At 38.0% G+C, this 21,180-nt stretch overlaps 1 protein-coding gene across 2 annotated transcripts in view; it reads left to right on the top strand.

The window, feature by feature from the left end:
* Positions 1 to 21,180, top strand: part of LOC126470351 (protein FAM91A1) — a 164,085-nt gene that overhangs the window by 108,738 nt on the left and 34,167 nt on the right. Inside the window, exons 9-13 of one of the 2 annotated variants that reach the window (XM_050098140.1) lie at positions 7,404 to 7,567; positions 10,303 to 10,451; positions 17,529 to 17,601; positions 17,675 to 18,345; positions 19,556 to 19,672. In XM_050098140.1, the coding sequence (XP_049954097.1) occupies positions 7,404 to 7,567; positions 10,303 to 10,451; positions 17,529 to 17,601; positions 17,675 to 18,345; positions 19,556 to 19,627 (1,129 nt within the window). In that variant the 3' untranslated portion in view covers positions 19,628 to 19,672. Of the gene's footprint in view, positions 1 to 7,403; positions 7,568 to 10,302; positions 10,452 to 17,528; positions 17,602 to 17,674; positions 18,346 to 19,555; positions 19,673 to 21,180 lie in introns of those variants that run through there. The other variant, XM_050098139.1, reaches the window with a different exon arrangement.

Genomic DNA, 21,180 nt, shown 5'->3' with positions numbered 1-21,180 from the left:
GTTTCGGATTTGGGCTTGATTGTGGATACCACATGACATTGTTAGGTGAAGATGCCAGGTACTTCAAAGCATCTGCAACACTATGGCTCCAGTTAGACAATGTAATAGCTGTTGCCTACATGGACAGGAACCAGAATACAAGCAGTAAGTCATTACTAAGATGTGTATATTGAGGAGACCAGTGGACTCCAAGCCAGCAGTAATTCAGCTGTACATCAGGCATCCATCAGTGTTCTTTGAAGACACTGGTTAGGTCCCATCAAATTCAGTGAAAGAATTCACCCGAGCCACCATACACAACAGGTGGGATTGCATGATGTGTTTGGCACTTCTATTTAGGCAGTACAGCCCACCAGTGGTTTGAAAACAACTAAGAAAAGCTCAAGAGCTGGAACAATTTCCAGGCTGAACCAAAGCAAACGTTTGGCTACAATCATCAGTAAGTCGACGCTGCAGGAATACAATCTAAGAACAGGGCCCAATGTCACAGAGAAATGACGGTCTTACATGTAGAATATTTTCACCCTATGCCACATTGTGAATCCAAATATGACAGAAGCTGACTAAATCTCTTACATGTAGAATATTTTCACCCTATGCCACATTGTGAATCCAAATATGACAGAAGCTGACTAAATCTCACACTTGATGAAAGGAGTTGCAGAAGACATTTATTGAGATCATCTGATAATGGATGTCACAATGACAGAGTAATTCATCAAGTGGTGCCAGGGAATCAAGAAAATGTAATAGAAAAGAGTGAGACAAAAGCCGACTCCCAAATGAGGCCCCTGTAGCAGTTGTAGATCACCATGAGCTCGCCTCTCTTATAAACCAGACTGTATCAGAAGATATACAGCAATGTAGGGCAGCCAGAAATGTTGGACTGAGTATCTATTGTGATAGAACCCTTGAGTGTCAACTCCACGTGTAGGGAGGTAATAGAGAATATTGAACAAGAGGTGGCATGAGTGTCCACCACCAGTTGAGCACATCATGAAGAATGGGCTCAGACTTACCGCCCCCCCCCCCCTGCCCCCCCCCCCCCCAATTGAACAACAACCCTACTTTGGACCAATGCAGGTACAACTAACTTTTCCACCAAGTTAAATGTCCCACAGAAAAACACACATTTGAAGGATGGAAGACAACATGCCATTCTGTTTTCATTGGATGCCCAGACACACTGTGCACTACTGCAGAGAAAGGAGATGAGTGTTTGATGACTACTATGCCACAAGACATCAACCATCACAACAGTCAACTGCAGATGAATGTAGCTGACCTGTGGGACAAATCTCATTACTGTACCCTGGATGAGGTTACTCCTCAGCATGTTGTAGCTTTTCCCTGTCACCCTCGGCATGTTGTAGCTTTTCCCTGTAACTGCACGAAGGTACCAGCCGCTTGCCTAGCCACCAAATTTAGGAAAATGAAGTGAGATGACTGTCTATGGAGTTGAGTCTACTCCATGAATGACAGTTGCCAAGATGACATGCAATTTCATCTACAGTCAACCAGTCTGGGCACTATTCGATTTAGACTTCTATTTCTGTAATGTGGAACGCTTATCATCATCAGCTAAAGAAGATTGTTTTACACGATATGAAAGCGATTGTGCTGAAGGTCACAAATGGAAAATACACTGCTGAAGATCATAAACGGGAAATACAAGGCAGCTATAAATGATTCATTTGTTTTCAGAGTTCTGTAGTTTCTGAAGTATTACATGTACAAATATGATTGATGCATGAATAGAACTGTAAACTCACCGAGTTTGCATTGTGCCCACCAGTTAGCATTATGAGTGCAGTGCCTGGAAAAAATTGTGACGAAGCAAGAAAAGAGTTTTTGTGTGTTGCAGTATGCGAGATATTTGTCTGTTACAACAGTGCAGCATGCATTTAGAAGGAATTACGTAAAAGAACTGCCAAGTAAGCAGAACATGGTGTATTGGTCTCGGCAATTTAGGGACATTGGTTGTCTCTGTAAACAGAAAAGTACCCTCGACGATGTGTGCCAGATGCAACCATGGAGAGGGTGAGAGAAAGTTTTCAGTTGAAAAAAAAGAATCAACAGTCTGCATAAGCCACAAACTTGGAATACCGCAGCAAACTGTTTGGAAGATTTTGTGATGGCTGTTACATTGCAAACTGTACTGTCTGCAGCTTGTGCAGCAATTAAAATTGGAAGATTGCCAGTGCCTTCCATTTTTCACCACAATGCAGTAAGCACTTGAGAATGAACATTTTGCCTCCAAACAGATGATCAGTGAAGAAGCACCATTTATTTTTCTGGAAAGGTTAATCGCCCCAATGTGGGAGTGTTGGGCAGATTTGCCGAAGGCTAAGTTCATGTTCAGTGTCACAGACGAAGCTGTATGGGCTGTTTTTCTTCTGTGGGAAGATTGTGATGAGTACATTTTACCTTGATGTGAATAACTATCAGTGGTTGTTGCCACAACTGACTGCTGATTCCAAGAATTTCATCTTTCAACAAGATGGGGCAACCCCTCATAGTAGCATCGATGTTCGTCGCTACGTAAATGGCAAACTTTCCATTCGCTGCATTGGGTATAGTGGTGAATATGGTTGGTTGTTTGATTTGGTGGAGGGGACCAAATGATGAATATGATGTGGCTCTCTTTCCTTGAAATGCCCCCCCAGATCACATGACCTAACGCCTTGTGACTTCCTTTGGGGGTACATTAAGGACCACATTTACATACTCCCGTATGCAAGAACACTGGGACAACTGCGAGAATGCATCAATGCTGCCATGATAACCATTGACAGGGTGTTGTTACATGCAGTATGGAACAAACTTGATTACTGTTTAGGTATTTGTCATGTGACCAGAGGGGCCTCATAGAATATTTTTGGAGTGCAAAATACATACTTCGTGAGTTTACAGTTCTGTTCATGCATCAGCCATATTTGTACATGTAATACTTTTGCAATTGAATCATTTACAGTAGCTCTGTATGTCCAGCCAATGGGATATGTATTACAGGAATAACTATAAGTGACAGAACACAGCATTTTGAATTTGTCATTTAATAGAATGTGGATGGGACTTCTTGCAGGCATTGCATGCAGTCATTGACTGTGGAGTATCAGAGCTCCAGATTGATGAACCTATTCCAGCATGCACACATAACAAAGATTACTCTGTGCAGTTGTTTACTGTTGAAGATACTGTTACCACATCATCATCAAGACAAGTTTCAGTCTTCAGTTGAGATCTACAGTTCAAGTGTGAAGCATTTGTTGATTGCACAAAGCTAATCAGGCTCACAAAAGAAATCTACATGCCAGTGATGATCGTTAGCATTGTAGGTGGTCAATGGGAAGTTTGGGTTACTGTCGTGAGCATCCACAATTCACCGCTGAAGGTATGTGCATAGGGAACCGAACCAGTTCAGCAGGTGCATATTGGGGTCATTGAGGAAGAATAGTGTGCTCTGCTACCTCTACAGACAACACAGAAGAGGAAGCTACTATTGAACTACCATTAGGATATACCCTAGCTGAGGAACATCATCAGTGACTAACAGCTATCCAGCATCAGTTTTGGATGCTTTCAAATCTAAAGTGGAGAAAAGTATTTCTAAACTACAGACACACAGTCAGAATACTGGCAAAATCAAGATTGATGAGGCTGACAGGGAAAAGATTGTCTTCGTAATTCTCGATGACCTCTATAAATTGAAAGTAATGCCATTTGGACTATGTAATGCTCCAGCCACCTTTGAATTTGTGACAGCTTGCTTCAACACCTCAAATGGACGATGCGTATTTTCTATCAGGATGACACAGTTGTTATTTTCAGTGTCATTTGAAGTACACAACTGTGTTGAAATGTGTTGAGAATGCTTGTCTCTGCCTGAATCCCAAAAAGTGCCTTTTCATTTCCAAGAAATAAAAATCTTGTGACAAGTGAATGGCAGTGGAGTACAGACATATCAGAGAAAATAAGAACAGTTACAGAGTTTCCAACTCTGTGGTATGCTTGTGATGTGAGAAGTTTCCTGAGAATGGGTTCGTAATACTGCTGGTTCTTAAAGGACTCCATTCCAATGCATGTCCCTTGCAAGAACTACTGCAAGGGAATGCCACATAGTCCCAGAACAAGGTACAAGAAAGGTGTTTCCTTGTTCTTGTGAGGTGCTTACATCTTCTCCAGTTTTAGCATTGTATGACAAAGTCAAGACAGAACTTCATACTGATGCTAGTGGTTTTGGGATTTGGACAGTTCTAGTACAAATTCAGGAAGAGGCTGAAAGGGCGATAGTATATACTTCCAGAGTACTCTGTGTCCAAAAATAATTACTCTACAGCTGTGAAAGGGTGCCTTGCAGTTGTTTGACCCATCAGCAAGCTCTATCCATGTTTATTTGGCAAACCATTCACTGTTGTCATGGATTACCATTCTCAATGCTGCCTCATGAGCCTGGAGGATCCATCAGGTTGACTGGCAAGGTGGTGGAACACTGCAGTGTGGACGAAGTCTCAGTCATCTCTGCATTAAATTATGTTGCTGCTGAACGGAAGGGAAGGTCCAACATTGCTGAAAACCATACAAGTTTTGAAGAATGAGGAACCAACCAAAGGACAAATCTAATTAATAGATGGAACATTGTATAAGAGGAACTGCGATCCAGTGGTGCAGAAATCGTTGTTAGTTATCCCGGCTCATATACAGCCAGCTATCCTGAAGTATTTCCATGGTGTTTTCAACATCTGGTCACCTGGTATTCTTGAAAACTAGACAGAACAAACTCAGCTATCACTGGTCGAGTATCTAGCAATCTGCTAGATTCTATATGAACCACTGTAATGAATGTCAATGGAAGCAAATGCCACAATTATGTCCGGGGCATGTCACGCACTGTGCTGTCATCAAAGCTGTGCTGACTGCCAAAACTCCAGAAATTGCAAAGTCCTTGTAGAGGACATCATTTTGCATCACGGAGTACCACGTGTGATGATCTCTGATCGTGGAAACATTCTACCGTCAAGTCTAGTGTCAGAGGTAACTTCACCTTGCACTTTTCCTTCATAACCACAATCCTTTGGATGCCTTGTGAAGTGCATATTGAATTTCACATGATGAATGTTTTTGCAGTCTGTGCTGTTTAACCATGGGGAATGTAATTTTGTTCTAAATGTATTATTATGTTTGGACTTAAAAATTTGTTTGTAGAATTACACTATAAAGAGAGAGAAGTTGTGTAGTTTATAAGTTCTGTAATCCTTTGTTGTTAACAAGTGTGACTTGGGTCATTTCTCAGTCACTGGGAACTGTTATTTGCTCAAGTGATCTGCAGTAAATGATGATCAAGAGTGGAAATAATTCAATAACAGTTTTGTTTCATAGAACCTGACAGGTGCTAGGTTGTGTCCTTGAGTCTTGTTATTTTTTGTGAATTCCGCTGATTTTTCAACACCATTAGTTATTCTACAGTGACATAATTACTCCACAATTCCCACTTAAGTAATTGGTAGAGGGTGCTAGACACCAATTCCAAACTTTGAATCTACTGTGAAATATAAAACTTTCCCATCATATAGATTGTTCCATGAAATTTTTGAACCATTGTGGTTTAAATATGTTCACTTTATTGGCAACATTTAATAATGTATTATACAAGGACACAGAACAGCCTGAGAAAACATCAAAAGACAAAGCCAAGGAATAATTATATAAAACAAAGAATAAACATGTGTCAGCAATCATTTTGTGGAGCATAATCAATTTACCTCTTTATCACATATGTCATTATGGTGCACAATCACTTTATCACCCTCCTCCCTCCAAATGCTAACGATATGTTCTGTTGAAGTGGACATGACCTCCACATTGCATGACAACAGGTTTTGCCAAGGCAGCTGGTGAGTCAGCATGGTTGATGTCCAATATCTGTTGTGGCTTGTGTGTGATGGGTGCCAGGTAATTCTGTCATGTCTGTGATAGGTCTATCAGATGTTTTGTTTGTACCAGCATAGGAAGTGCAGAAAACAGGTTTAAGGCAGTCAATGGAGATAGTAGTTGGCATACTCATAACATCAACCTTAAACATTTTCTCATCCTGCTGAGGACTGGATATGTTCCATCATACAGTGACTGCAGGGGCTTGCACGCAGTATCATGTCGAACAAAGACTTGGTCAAACTTCCGGAGGTCTGTGAGGATAAAAGGGTGAATGTGGAACAGAAAGAATGGTGTATAAACTGAAGTGTCTTGCTACACTGTGTTGTATGCAAATGTCACAATGGGCTGTATTGTATCCCAGTCTCTCTGTTTAATATCAACATACATCGAGAGCATATCAGCCAATGCCTTATGTGAGTCCATTCATCTATGGAAGGTAGGCCGCTACATTCTGAATTATTTTAACTTTTTTTTATGAACATTACCAGAAAATATCCACGTAAATGACTTATCTAAGACAAATTGGTACAGCCATCTTTTGTCCATCCATATTTTCTTCAACACCAGCATTTGTCTGCCACCATTAAACTTATTAACCATCTGATGACAGTACTTCAGATGCCAGGCCATGTGTTCCAGAGTTGGACAATTTTGTCCATCAGCTACAAAACTTCTAGATATGAAGACCATCATTTGCTATTAGACACTCAAAGACAGAAATCTGCTGTCTTAAACACACACACACACACACACACACACACAGGGAGGGAGAGAGAGAGAGAGAGAGAGAGAGAAAGAGAGAGAGAGAGAGAGAGAGAGAGAGAGTTAGTTCTAAGTGAGGACCCTACCTTTTGAGAGAATGTTAAACCCAAAAAAATTCTGTTCTTTTTATTAGTGATTCTAAAATAAAATAAATTATACAAGAGTGAATTCCATTAGGAATGATGCAACTATGTTAGAATCTAATCAAATCATTAAACATCACTTAAGTTCTTGTAGCATGTTTAAAGGGTGTACTGACACAATATGTTGTGGTAATATAGCAGATTTGACAAGCTAAAACAAAATAAATTTCACTCCTAGAGGAAAAAAAAAGATTCAAATGAAATTGGCAATGACCTTGGCAAGAACAATTCCGTAGATTTATGAGAACCTTGTCTTACCACAATGCCAGTATTTCCACTATCTGAAAGAAAGGAAAAAAGAGGAATGGGGAGGGGGGCAGTATGGTTGTATTTTTTTGCTAATTATTTTGGAAATGATCACAATTAAAATTCTCATGATGATAGAACATACAATTTAATGTTGAATTGTACACCTTAGTAGTTTCTTGATCTCCCACCACACACACACACACACACACACACACACACACACACACACACGTGTCTGGTGTCTGTTCATGTGTTCTCTGTTCTTCTTTATATTTGCAGATCATTAAAGGAAAACACTGTGTGTTTGTGTTGCAGGCTGCTTGTTTCGATGGCGCCACTGAGTAAAGAAATAAGACCAATTAGCAGCTGTATGCCACCTCATCTAGGACCTGCTATTCCAGAAGTAAATAGTGTGTGGTTTAAACTGTTCATATATTATATTACTGGATATGGTCCTCCATCTCTACTTCTAGTGAAAGGTAAGAATTTAATGTGACATTATGTTAAAGAAGGTATTCTGCCTGGTAATTAATGCATTGCAGCTTTTTTTCATTACAAAAATTATCACATGCTTAATTTCAGCAAGAACTTTATACAGTGGTAAACCAGGAAGTAACTTCAGCTTGGATGTCAAATTAACACACAAATTGCAGTAGCAGTAGTGCTTATTTTATGAGAATGTTCATACCTTCAGATATCTTTCTACAGGTGTTAGACACAAATGTCGTATGGGAGTTAGCTTTTGTGTACCTTTGCTATAGGAAATTCCTCTTATGAGGATAATACTTTTCATACTTCTGTCACTATTAATGCATTCCACTTCTTTATATGAGATTGACTGAATGTTATTTGCAGAAGAGAGAGAATTTTTTCAAGTATTTTAAGTGGGAACAGAGAGTACAGTATTATTAAGGATTGAGAGAGAGGTATTTTTGGGTTTTGTTGTAAAATATGAAAAAGATATAAAAGATGAATACAATTTTTGAACATCATATACAATACCACACTAGAATGTTTGTTCTGCATGGTCATTACAAATAATTACAGTACTTGTTTTCATATTTGTAGAGTGTCGAGTGCTATATTACGCACATGGTGACTACCATGTAAACTCCATAAATTGTTAAATAGATCACACTAACCCAGTGTGTTACAAATTTAACGGCCGGCCGGTGTGGCCGAGCAATTCTAGCACTTCAGTCTGGAACCGCGTGACCGCCATGGTCGCAGGTTCGAATCCTGCCTCGGGCATGGATGTGTGTGATGTCCTTAGGTTAGTTAGGTTTAAGTAGTTCTAAGTTCTAGGGGACGGATGACCTCAGATGTTAAGTCCCATAGTGCTCAGAGCCATTTGAACCATTTGAACAAATTTAACCTTGAACTTTGCCTTTTGCAGGCAAAGCAGTTAACTGAGCAAGCCAAGCACAATTCACATCTCATCTCAGTTCCGATCTGTCAGTATATCTTTCTTATTTTCCAAACTCCAAAGGAAGCTTGTTACAGTGCACAATCCCTGCAGAGTGAAAAATTCATTTTGAAAGTTCTGCTACTGAATCACAACACTCTTGTGATGCAGCTCTTTTCACAATATACTCCAACCACATTTTATTTTGGATTGGAATATTTGTCATTTGCATTTAATTGTTAACTGTGCATGTGTGTTGGCCTGTATCTGAAAAGTTAAGTAGAATAAAAATACTTTACATTTAGTTTGGAAAAAAATTATTAAAAATATCTGTACCACTAAATTCTGCTGAAAATACCACAGAAAAATATGCATTATATTATCTGAAAAATAATGACAAGAATAAGATTGTAGAAAGTGGAAAACATGAAAAGGTACACATAGGCTCTGCTACAGTTGTAAAAATGACGCAATGGTATTTCAAACAGATTTGAAAATTCTCACTCAGAATCACTGTGGAAAGTTTTAGACTAGCAAATTTGCAGCCCTTATTTCAACAGTGAGCTGAACTATATGTGAGAGGTACTGAAAATAGTTACTCATTATCTAAATATAATATCCAAAACAACTTATTTAGAAAATCATTACTTTTTATATGACTCTCCAAGTTTATGGGATGTAGTAAATTAAAAAGGAAGTTTATTTAAAGCCTTTACTATAAAATTTGGAAACCGGGGAAAAATTATTTGAATATGGTGACAGTGAAATCATTATATACTGTGTGTTGTGGTTGTCAGTTATATACATTTACTGCCATCTGTGAGGAGTTTTGACATTACATACGCTTATGAGATCCTGGAATTGCACTAACAGTTTCGCACACAGTTCGTAGTGATACTGTAGGTTAGCTTGTAGCACCAGTTCACTGTTTGATCACCACAATGTACACAACTGTGCAGTAGCTGGCATGCCAGAAAAGTGCTTGTAATTAATCCACTTCATTTGTCCATACACAATAAGCAAATTACCAGCATTGCTCCTGTGTTCATCAGTGCTGGAAAAATACGCAAGAAGTTGGCACCCAACACAGTTGTAGACGCAGCACATATGTTGGCACTTACTAAAACTTAGTTTTCATACATTGTGTTCAACAACATTTCATCATCGCATTGCTTGTCAAAGTACATTACTTGTCCAGTAGCCCTCCTAACAACTACTACTCCACTGCTTGACAACTGATACACTTGATAGTTGGGGTCTTACACACAAAGATCGGTATTATACAGCAAAAACCATTCTTTAACTTTCCAAAATTAAAAAAAAAAGGCAACTGTAGGTGATTATATGATTAATGCTAAATGATAATGTAGCAATGACAATAATCAGTTTTTGAAAATATAACCAGATAGACAAAAATCTACTCACCAAGCAGCAGCAGAAGAAAACTCATAAAAGTTAATGACATGTACAAGCTTTTGGAGCCATGGGCTCCTCCACCCATAGGAAGATTGAAGGGGAAGGAAGACAGATGAATAAAAAGGACTGGTGAGGTTTAGGAAATGGGGGAGGATTGTGGAAAAGTTGCATAGAACCCCAGGTCAGAGGAGACTTATTGAAGAGGATGAGAAGGAAAGACTCTGTCTCACTGAAGGAAATTGTGTTTTTGAAAGTTAAGTGATGTTTTGGTATGTTTGTGAAAGCATTCCATTGACTGCATTATAACAACATTTTGATGCAAAATGACAAGTATTGCTTGAAGTAACTATAATCACTTTCATGCTATTCATCTATTCTCTCTGGATTTTACAGGTTCTCGAATTAAGAGGCTACCTGCTGTATTCTGTAAATATGAAAAGCTCTTGGTAACTACATGGGGACATGATCCTGGAGTTCTACCTGTCAGTAATATTATTTTTACCCTCAATGAAGCACTTTGCCATTCAGCTGTTTTGGTCCAGGTATGTTTAACAACACTGTCTGATTTATAATATATCTGATTTCTAAGAGTAAATTGAATTGAAGCTATATCTGGTTTTTAATTCCTCATATATTTATGAATACTCAGATTTTACAGACAAAATTCCCAGACATTTAACATTCAAATAAAATTAATCTTCAAATAAAATTAATCTACACACTCTTGAATAATTTATCCTGAGTCTCCTGCACTAATTTCAGTACCTATACAGATTCACAGTCTGTGTTTCTTATTTCCTAATAGAGGCTAGCATATACTATGGCAATGAGCATTCACTTGCTCCTTGGGTGAGGAAATTAAGTCTGACACGTGCATCTACATACTCGACATGTGATATGAGACAGAGGGTGTATAGTGTACCACCAGTGCCATTTTCCACCCTCACTCTTCCTTTTTTATTTGCAGATACCATATTGAAAGAATATTTGTCCGTACACCTTCATATATCTTAGGCATACAAAGCTATTTGGGAAAGTAAGATAATTATACTGTTATGTAGTTATCTTACATAATGATAGCAGTTATTTTGTGCTGATAGTGTCACATTGAAAATACTGTTTGCAGCTTATCTGCAAATAACAGTTTTTTAAACATTACAAAATCATTATTTCATTTCACTTTTTGGCATGTTATTTACAGTTTCTGGTGCTGTCATCTTGTTGAATACAACAGTAAATATGTTAAGCAACCTATTTTGTCCACTGTTGCTGTTTTTGCTATTACACATAATCTGAGCATTAGTTACATTATCTAGCAACTGTACTGTGAAAGGGCTGTCTCCAAACAATTGTAGGTTGCTTAAGGAACAGTAGGGCACTTTGTGATGGCAACTGCACTGTACATCCGTGGAGAGTGGTGGATTCATTTCCAACAGGAGTGAATCCATATCTGCCTGTTTGCCAAGTGGAAGTTCGATTTAGTACTTTGATAATGTGCCTGGTCACAACGAAAACCTGTAGGACATTCTGCAGGACATATAAGCAGAATCTAAGGAATTCTCAACACGTGGGAATAAGTAAATTCGGTTCCCCTTCTCAATCTGTGGAAGAACTAAACCATCACCAGTACCTACTGAAGTGTGGCCTTACAAATTGGAGATAGCTATTCTTTGGAGTTTCCTGCATAGACATCATTTCATAGTCTTACTTTTTGACATTGGAAAGTCATGTGAAATCATTATGACACTACTTCAAGGTAAACTATTCTTGGATAGCTGCATTAATGGAACATCTGTGGCCATCTCCATATGGTTCATGTATTCTAATGCTTTTAATGATTCTAAGTTGGAGAATTTATTTCTGATAGATTTGGAGAGGAAGAAGATTCTCTCAAGGAAGTATAGCCCTCTTCATCATTGACAGTTTAATGTCCATCTTAAGAAATCCAGTGCAGTGGACAATTTTGCAACTTTGTGTTGCTCTTCAAAGCCTCCAAAGCAATTTGGAAGTTGAAGGAGTGAGCCAAACATACCAATTATTGACTTTTACATAGAGAAGTGTGTATTTCTTGATTTTTGATACTAAAACCACTGACATTTTCAAACTCTATAAAACGTTTGCTGATACAAAAATGTTCCATCTCTAGTCAATGATCTTAGAATTTGTTCTTAGTATTTTTATTTTAGTGGATGAGTGTTTCTGTAGCAAATAGTCACTCTAATGGTCCATTATTTTGTTTTAATTGTGAACATTAAGTACAATAATACTAGATACTTACAATTTATTTTAAAATATTTTCATGTAACAAAATAAAAACAGAATACTTTTAAAATTTTTGTCCAAATCAACTTAAATATGCACGTACTTGAAAATTCTTTGTAAAATCATGAAGAAATCTTGTATTTTTATAGAAATACAGCCAACTCAAAAAAAAAAAAAAAAAAAAAATTAGTACAAAATGCTACTTTCTACAATTAAGCAAGAACATATTGGCATATTCTAATATCGCTTTACATTACAGTCTATGTAAGTAACCATGTTCCTTTTAAATACCTGCAGATTGTCATCATTGGTAGACTAAGCTTTGCAATCTACACAGATATAGCAAACTGTAACAACACATTTCTTGCAGACTGGTTTGTCGCATGATGTACATTTATGAGTATATGAACTTTTCTCTTCATTGGAAGATGTTTGCACATGACAGCAGTGACCATTTCCAACTACATCTGATTATTCAATGTGAATAGCTAGAGCTCTAATCTGGGGTTTCTGTAAAAACTATGGCAAGTTCCTCTGCGAGCTTGAGAAGGAAATCTCATCTTACTTTGATGTTTGTTACTTCTCTGTAGATTATGCAAGCATTGATGCCTGCTAAGTCTAGAATATTGGAAAAAGTATGAAAAGGCCATCTTCTTTTATCAGCTTTCACTGAGTACTTGCAAGCTATCTGGTCAACGTCATCTAATCCACTTGTAGTTTCAATATAACATTTCACTGTGTCGGACTTCAACTTGGTGTGAGGTCCAATTTGCAAATCGGCACTGAGAATTATTACGTTCTTTTCTGGCTTTCCTTGGTACACTGTGAGGATCATTTCATGACTTTTGAAAGCTTCAGTCTTGTATAGGTCTTCGCACACTTTCATTTTGCACTCTGGCACATCCTTTCTAATTTTTCTTTGGAAAGTGGGGTGAAGAAGTTGTCACACGAAACAGTCCTTCCTTTATTTAGGTTTGGGTGTAAAGGTTTTTTCACTGCAAAGTCACTAAAATGTTCACTACCAGGATGAGTTTTTTCATTGCCAAGATATCGGAAAACATTAGCATATATTTGAATTATTTATGAACAGCCATTCCGTATTTCTGCCCATACTTGTCAGGTTTTGAAGCCATGAAGTGAGTGAACTGACATTTACACATGGACAGAAACAACTGCTCATGAACACCAATATGTGGGGCAGGAATATACACGCTTTGACAGTTTTCTATGTAAATGACACGAGAATAGCCTTGTCATTTTTTGTTTTCTCTTGCGTGTGTTAACCTCAAATCAAACGTGAGGAACCTCATTTCTCTGAAGCAATTGTGTGATATCACGGGCTTGTAAAATTATATTCCCCACTTCTCTGACCAAAGAAGATCCACTACTATTCCTTTGATTCAGTAGCTCTCCAAACAAACAGAGCAGCAACAAATGCATGAAGCTCCTCAATTGGTAATGACCATTTTTCCCATTCCGACACTACAGAACTCTGTTTCAGTGTGTGTTTGAAAGTGATTGAGAATAAGTTTAGCAGCTCTGACAGCACTGCTACAAACCATTGCAACAGCACCCTCTCTGCTAACTTTTCTTGTACCATGATTATGTGATTGCCCTTCGACTGAGGTGGCACCTAGGAATAAGTGAAATGAGTGTTTTTTGAGGAGTGAACACTGTTGCAATGAAAGTGGTGAAACAAAAATATATGATTTCAGAAATGTTTTATGTATTACCTTTTCCAGTACGATTCACTCTTGGGGATTCGTCAAAATCTTCATGGCTGCCCTCTGATTCATCTGAGCTTCCTGCTGCACTTTGGTTTTGATCATAAACAGAATCCATTGATACACTGTCTACATATTCTCCTTTGCATGTAACTTCTTCATTATTAATGATCAAAGCTAACATCTTTTTGTCTGTGAGACCACGATTATGAGCCACGGTGCACTACTTCACAGTGTCTGTTTATTATATTTATATAATTGTTTCTTAGTTTTTTCAGTGGTACACAAATGTCTTATTGATAGTTCTAGTGTTAACCACTATTTTGCATGTTTTAACCTACCTAACTTTTAAATGAAGAGTACCATTCTAAGTTTTACAGATTTGGGAAAGTTTCTGGCCCGTATATTTGTATCTTGCATGATATTGCCATACATAAGTGATACGAAGGTGAGGTTTATGGAAGTGCTGTACATCCTCAGGTCATTAGTAGTTGGTAGGGTGCTGGAGAAGATTCGATATTCATGCAGTGAAATTGCTCACCATCTTGAACTCCCTGAGTGCCCTCAAGCTATACAGCACATGGACCTGGAGGATGAACAAATCCCTTCTTTGCATTCAGGTTATGGTAAAAGAGATGTCTTTTTACTTACGTGACTAAGAATGGAAATTCAAGAAAACAAATTAGCAAGTATGGCAACTGTGGAAGAATGTGTGATAAATATGTGACCCAGTGTGCCATCCACTTACATGCTGTCGCCACACTGTAGAGGTACACAGTCATATATCATTGGGGAGAAGTGTGGCTAAGAGTGATGAACAGTAAGCTACATTTGGTAATGCTAACTACTGGTATATCTGCAGAAGGCCAGTCAGGTGGAATGAAGGCTTTCTTACGCATCTATGAGCAGGACAGTCTGTTGACTCATAGTTTCCTGCTCTGCAAGAGGACCCACCCTAAATTTTTATGAATTAAATTTTAGTGTGTTGAATTTGTTGTTAAAAATAAACATTTGTGCCAGGGCAGGACTCACACCCAGATCCCTGCCTATTGTGAGCAGTTGCCAAAAATAATTAGGCCATCTGAGGGTTCCTCCTAGGCTGACCCATAACTTCATTCTCACTTACATTTTCCTCATACTTTTTCATGAACAAACAACAGGAGTTTCTCCTTATTAGGTATAGAATGACCAAAGCAAAGAATATGACAGAGGACCAAGGCTTACCCTGCTATAGAGATAAACATCAACTGAAATAAAATGAATGGAATCATTGGAGATGAATACTGTGAAGCACAACTACTTAAAAATTGCGTAGGAGAATTCTGTTTTCAAATTCTGAACCTGAATTGATTATGTTATTTTCATTTCTGTGTGTTTAATAACATGAAATTGCATAAATGAAATATAGTCTGAAATTCTGAACCTTAATTGAATGTTTTCATTTTTATGTCATTCCTTTGGTAGTGCTGTTAATAAAGATAAGACCTATTACCTGGTAAGCCAAACTGAAGACCTGGCCAAGGTGGCAGCACTGTCTTGTTTATGCTAATAAGGAGGACAGTAACAATGTATGCCTCAAATCCCTACAAGTGGGACACCTCCACGCACTATATGTCAGTGCCCTGTATAGTGCAATAAACATAAATCAACACTTTTGTGTCACAGTACTCCTTGGAAACTATTATTTTGCCGACATTTATTCACAAAGTAACAGGTATAAATCTATGTTTCACCTAAATAAACCACTGACCACTTAAATTCTTATGCCTCATATTTTCATAAATATCTAATGTATAAGGGGCAGTCAAATGAAAACCGAACACCAGCTGCAACATGACCATGGAATGGTTCTGTTCAAAAGTAATCACCGCACACATTGAGACATTTATGCCAATGGGAGGTGAGACAATCAGTTCCTGTTTTGTAGAATGCAGTCAGCTGCTGACGTATCCACAACTGCACCCACTCTTGCACTTCCTCATCCGATTGAAATTGACATCTACGCATCTTTCTTCAATTTGCCAAAAGTGTGAAACTCAAATGGTGAAAGATCTGGGCTGTATGGGGGATGTTGCTGTATTTTCCAACCAAATTGCAAAGTGTCCAATCAGCAGTGTGGGGGCTAGCGTTATCGTGCAACACGATGCTGCTTCTGATCATAGAGTTCCTCGAGCATTGAAGCCCAGTCAATGCACAGTGCTGTGAAGACACGTTGCAGGAAATGTGACTTGCCATAACGTCGGAATGCCCAGGAATGTTGTCAGATGAAATCATCCTGTTGCATGATAATGCATGTGCCCACAGTGCCAATTGGATGAAGGCTATGCTTCGGCAGTTTGGTTGGGTAACACTGCAACATCCTCCATACAGCCAGGATCTTTCACTGTGTGATGTTCACATCTTTGGCGACCTGAAGAAAGACATACAGGTCGTCTGTTTCAACTAGACAAGGAAGGGCAAGAGGGGGTACAATTGTCTATCAGCAGTCCACTGCATTCAGTGAAACAGGATTTGATCATCTCATCTCCCAGTGAGATTAAATGTCTTAATGCATGAGGTAATTACTTTTGAAAGGAACCAACCCATGGTCCCATTGTAGCATATGTTCAGTTTTCATTTGACTGCTCCTCATAGTTTGCCTTTTTGAAACTAGGTATTCTTGTTCCTAAATGATAACTCATTTATTATGGCATATTTTACAAACAGATTTCATAAACAGAACAATTCTTCTCATGGGTGGAGAATGTGAGTTGGGGATGGGGATTGAACAACAAATTGATTGTTGATGAAGCTTATGGTACTATCTCATAATAAAGCCATTCACACTGATGGACATTTGTGCAGGAGATATCATCCTCAGTAATCAAATGAGATCAGTTTACCTACCACTGATTAAAATAGCACCCATATTAAAAATGGTGAGACAGGATATATGGTGAGAGTATTGGTATATTGTAAGTAGTAGATTCAGTACTAGTCAAATGATGATTTTGTTGGCATTGAAATGGGTTTGAGTATATGACAAAAATAAGGGAGAACATCACTGAGCGTAAGTTGGATACTGGTTTATGGCTGCAAAATTAATATTTATTGAAAATTAAATGCCACTGTTTCAAAGTATACTGTTACACTATTTTGCACAATGTGGTCATTTTAATGGACAGTAAATAAATTCATGTCATTGAAGCAAAGGTCACCTTCTTAAGAATGTACTAAGAAAGGTCTGTGATAAATTGCAAAATCATAACCAGCTGCACTGGGATTTGCCCAGATAGCATATATTCCAAAACCCAGGTCAGCAACATACTGATGGCAATCAGTTGAAGTGGAGAACGGCAAAGAAGCTGGCTGAGCCAGTGTGACTTTGTCTCATGTGCAGACATGCGACAGAGGGTTTGCCCTTAGCAGAAAACTGTGGCTCCATAGGTTTTAGCATACCCTTACAATTGAAAGTGTGTATACAGGACAACAGATGATCTTTGTAACTGAAAAATGAGTTTAAAAAATTCTTTGAGAACTGTTATATTCACTGTATAAGTATGTACAAAGTGTAAATATAAAAAGGAAAGAAAAGAGAGATTATTGTTTATTTTCCTTAGCTCTCTGTAAGTTCCTTTTTCATTTATTTTTCAGGCTTATGGTATTAGCCGAGTAGCAGAAACATTCTTGGTACCATTTCCGATGTCCTCAAAACCACTAGCTATTGGTAAGAATTTTGAGAATTGTGCTGTTGTTAGTGTTTACTGTCTTCATATATTATTGACTTTTTGTTTTTACAGGTGGCAGTTTTCAGAATGTGTGCACCACTGATGTTGATTGGAATTCCCATCCTGCTGTAAGGAAACTGTCTGACGTTATTGATCTGAAGTGCAGCTGTGGCTTTATAAGTATGGTTGATACAGAGAACAGTATAGATGGTCATACTAACAAAAGTAATTTTTATAGGCACACTCCAGAAGAATCTAAGTGCATTTCGCCTATCTCCAGTTCAGGATCTAATGTTGACAGCTTTGTAGAAGCTTGGGTGAAAACGGGATCCCCAGATGACACATTTGAAGAGCCCACTAGTGTAGATTTATTACCTAGCAATGGCTTCACAAATGGTGAATGTGCTTCTGTCTTAAAAAAAGAAATAGATAGCACATATCCTGAAAAATTAAATATTAAATCAAAGTCTGTTGACAATGAAATTAGGAATGACAGTAGCCTCTTGTCCTCAGAAAATGATAGTAGTGAAAAGAGAGATCTTGAGAATATATCTACAGATATAAATCGATGGACTCTTTTGGAGTGTAGTTTTGGAATTCCACTGTTTAACCAGGAAATAAACAGAGAAATTTGCAAGAATATCCTCCATTACAAACTGTATCAAGAAGATAGTCTGCGTCAACTTACTCATTCCAGTCGTAAATTGTGCCTCAACTTGTTGGACTTCATAGCTAAATTTCAGGTATGGATAATAAAAATAACTCTGTGAACTACCATCATAGAACATTAGTGTGTAATTTTTTGGTGTGTTACTGTGAACAGTATCTGTGGCCTTTACTCCATTCAATCCATTAAGCCATAATAATTGTTAAGTTTATGGTTCATACCGCCGGCCGGTGTGGCCTTGTGGTTCTAGGTGCTTCAATCTGGAACCGCGTGATTGCTAGGGTCGCAGGTTCGAATCCTGCCTCGGGCATGGATGTGTGTGATGTCCTTAGGTTAGTTAGGTTTAAGTAGTTCTAAGTTCTAGGGGACTGATGACCACAGATGTTAAGTCCCATAGTGCTCAGAGCCATTTGAACCATTTATGGTTCATACCCTCAACCTGGTTGGTTTGTGGAATTCTGAGAAATAATTCTCAGAAATGCATGGATAAGTAACAGTGTTCCTCTGTTTGCTGCCACCTTTGCAAATAAATTTCTGCCAATTTTAGCATTATTTCTGTGATGTTGAACCAGTTAAGAATGCAATATGTGGAGACCAATCATTCCTTATTTTTCATGTTAATATCTACTTTAAAAACAGTTACAGTGATACATAAACAGAAATTGCACTATCCCCAACCCATTTATAATATTTGGGTTCAGTTGTTCGTGCCATACTCTAGCATGCGTATTCTTGCCTTTAATGAGTGGCACACTTGGAATCCTACAAGTATTTGTTTTATTTATTGATGAATGATAAGCTTCATGTCCTTTCTAAAAACATGATTTCCTACATGTGAGATTGCCTTTAGCACACCTTATTAACACTCTTTTCATTCCGAATGAAGCCAAATAACAGTTGTTGTTTTTCTGTTTAATTTAGTTATCTGCATTTTCTGTAGATCATATTTGTAATAACTTGCTATAATGTGGAAAGCGGCAGCAATTTAACTACTAGACTACATTTTATCAGTAAAAATATGGCTACATGCTGACAATTTGTGTAACTGAGTTTATAGTTCAGTCATCATCTACAATAAAATCTAATGAAAGTAAGACTAAGGTTCAGTTAACAAACACGTATGAACACACTTCAGAACTTGTAGGTTTCTCTGTAATGAGACTGATAGAAAAATAATTGTATACTATAAAGGAAGGAAGTGAAGAATAGTGTGTTTTTACTTGGAACCTCTCCCGCATATTATTGGTCAAACTCTTATGTTACTCTTTTTTTTTTTGTTTTTGTAGCTAATCATAAACTTCTACCAGAGTTCACAAGTACACAGGAAGGAATACAATCACTGTAGCAGTTTCCAGTAATGATGTTAAAATAAATTTGTCTATTGGCTTCGATATATATTTACCGAATCTCTGAAAAGATTGTGATTAGTGAATTATATTTTCCATTGATTATTAGAACAGTTTCTATTAAACAGTTGTGAAACAAATCAGTGTACAGTCTTTGTATATATTATTTGTTTGTGCATATGGTTGAATGCTGGCCATATACAGAATACTAAATTACACAGTGACTTAAAGGTAATAAAAGGGAACTTGTTAGTCTGTGACATTTTAGGCACTGCAGACAGAAATAATACAAGAGCATTCTGAAAAGTAATACCTTCAAATTATTTGTGTGGAAACTCTTAAAGCTTTTTAAGTAAATCAAAAGTTATTAACATTCTAGATAAGTGTGGAAAGTAGGATTGGTGCAAATATCATAGCGCTCTTGTGTGATCTGGCATTGTCATACTGAAGGAAAGGGTGCTTCATGTGTGGATGAACCCTTCAAATTCGAAACTTGATTATACTACACTGTTTCCCGTGCATTGAGAAAGTTATATGATACACCATCATGTTAAAGGCGACACTTCAGGTCTCTCTTGCGGCAGAGGGCTGTAAATAAGTAGACATGAAGAATAAAGATGTAGATTGCTCATTATGTCTGTTTTATTTAAAAAGGTTTAAAAGTTCTCCCACACAAAAATCAGAGGCATTACTTTTCAGCATGCCCTCGTATACCATTATTCTGGGAAACTGCTAAAAGTTGTGATTGAGGGAATGCACAGATAGTTCTGAGCAGTCAATAGTGTCAGATTTCAGACAGTGAACAATAAGCTGCAAACAAACACCATAGCACAGTGAATGTTATATTGGTAAGTGAGGTCGACCTTAAGATCAGTCAAAAAAAAAATTGCAAAATACAGCAGTGTCAAATATATGTGGTATATAATGGATGTCTTCATGGGACACACAGGAGTACAATGCTCTGTTTGCACTGGAATATTTGTAGGTTACTATAACCAGCTGACACACCAATATCATATGCTGTATGTGCTTCTTGCGTTGTTGCTGGACATCAGCATTGCTTGATAGCTCAAGTATGTCTTATTCAAGTAACATATTGATGCTCAAGTTAGATGGGGTGTGGATTCCTGGACTGTGCTGGGCATGAATACAAAGGCACAAATAAAAATTTTCTCCTTCATTTATTAATCAACACGTAGGCCCAATAATAGCTCTGTTCATCCATGGATTCACGAGGATAGGAAGAGAGTGGTGCTGAGATCACCACCAATGGGTTCAGTGGTATGTCTTGGTTGGAGCCAGAAAGGTTATGTTGTCATGATTTTGCACCTGTTGCCCTGATATCTGACAAGTACAACTGGAGCCAGCCTGCAGGAGAATGGAGATTAGGAAATAGGAAGTGTTTAGCTCTCATGTGTTTCTCAATCTCCTGCCATGTAACCTGCATGAGGTATTGTGAGCAGAGGTCTAGTAGACCAAGATGGGAAGGGGGGGGGGGGGGGTAGGCGAAGGGGGGATTAGGCGATGGTAAATGCGTCAAAGTTTCCCCCCTATAGCATCCCCTC

Source organism: Schistocerca serialis, chromosome 3, assembly GCF_023864345.2.
Source record: "Schistocerca serialis cubense isolate TAMUIC-IGC-003099 chromosome 3, iqSchSeri2.2, whole genome shotgun sequence".
Classification (NCBI taxonomy): Eukaryota; Metazoa; Arthropoda; class Insecta; order Orthoptera; family Acrididae; genus Schistocerca; species Schistocerca serialis.
This window is presented reverse-complemented; position numbering and strand designations above follow the sequence as displayed.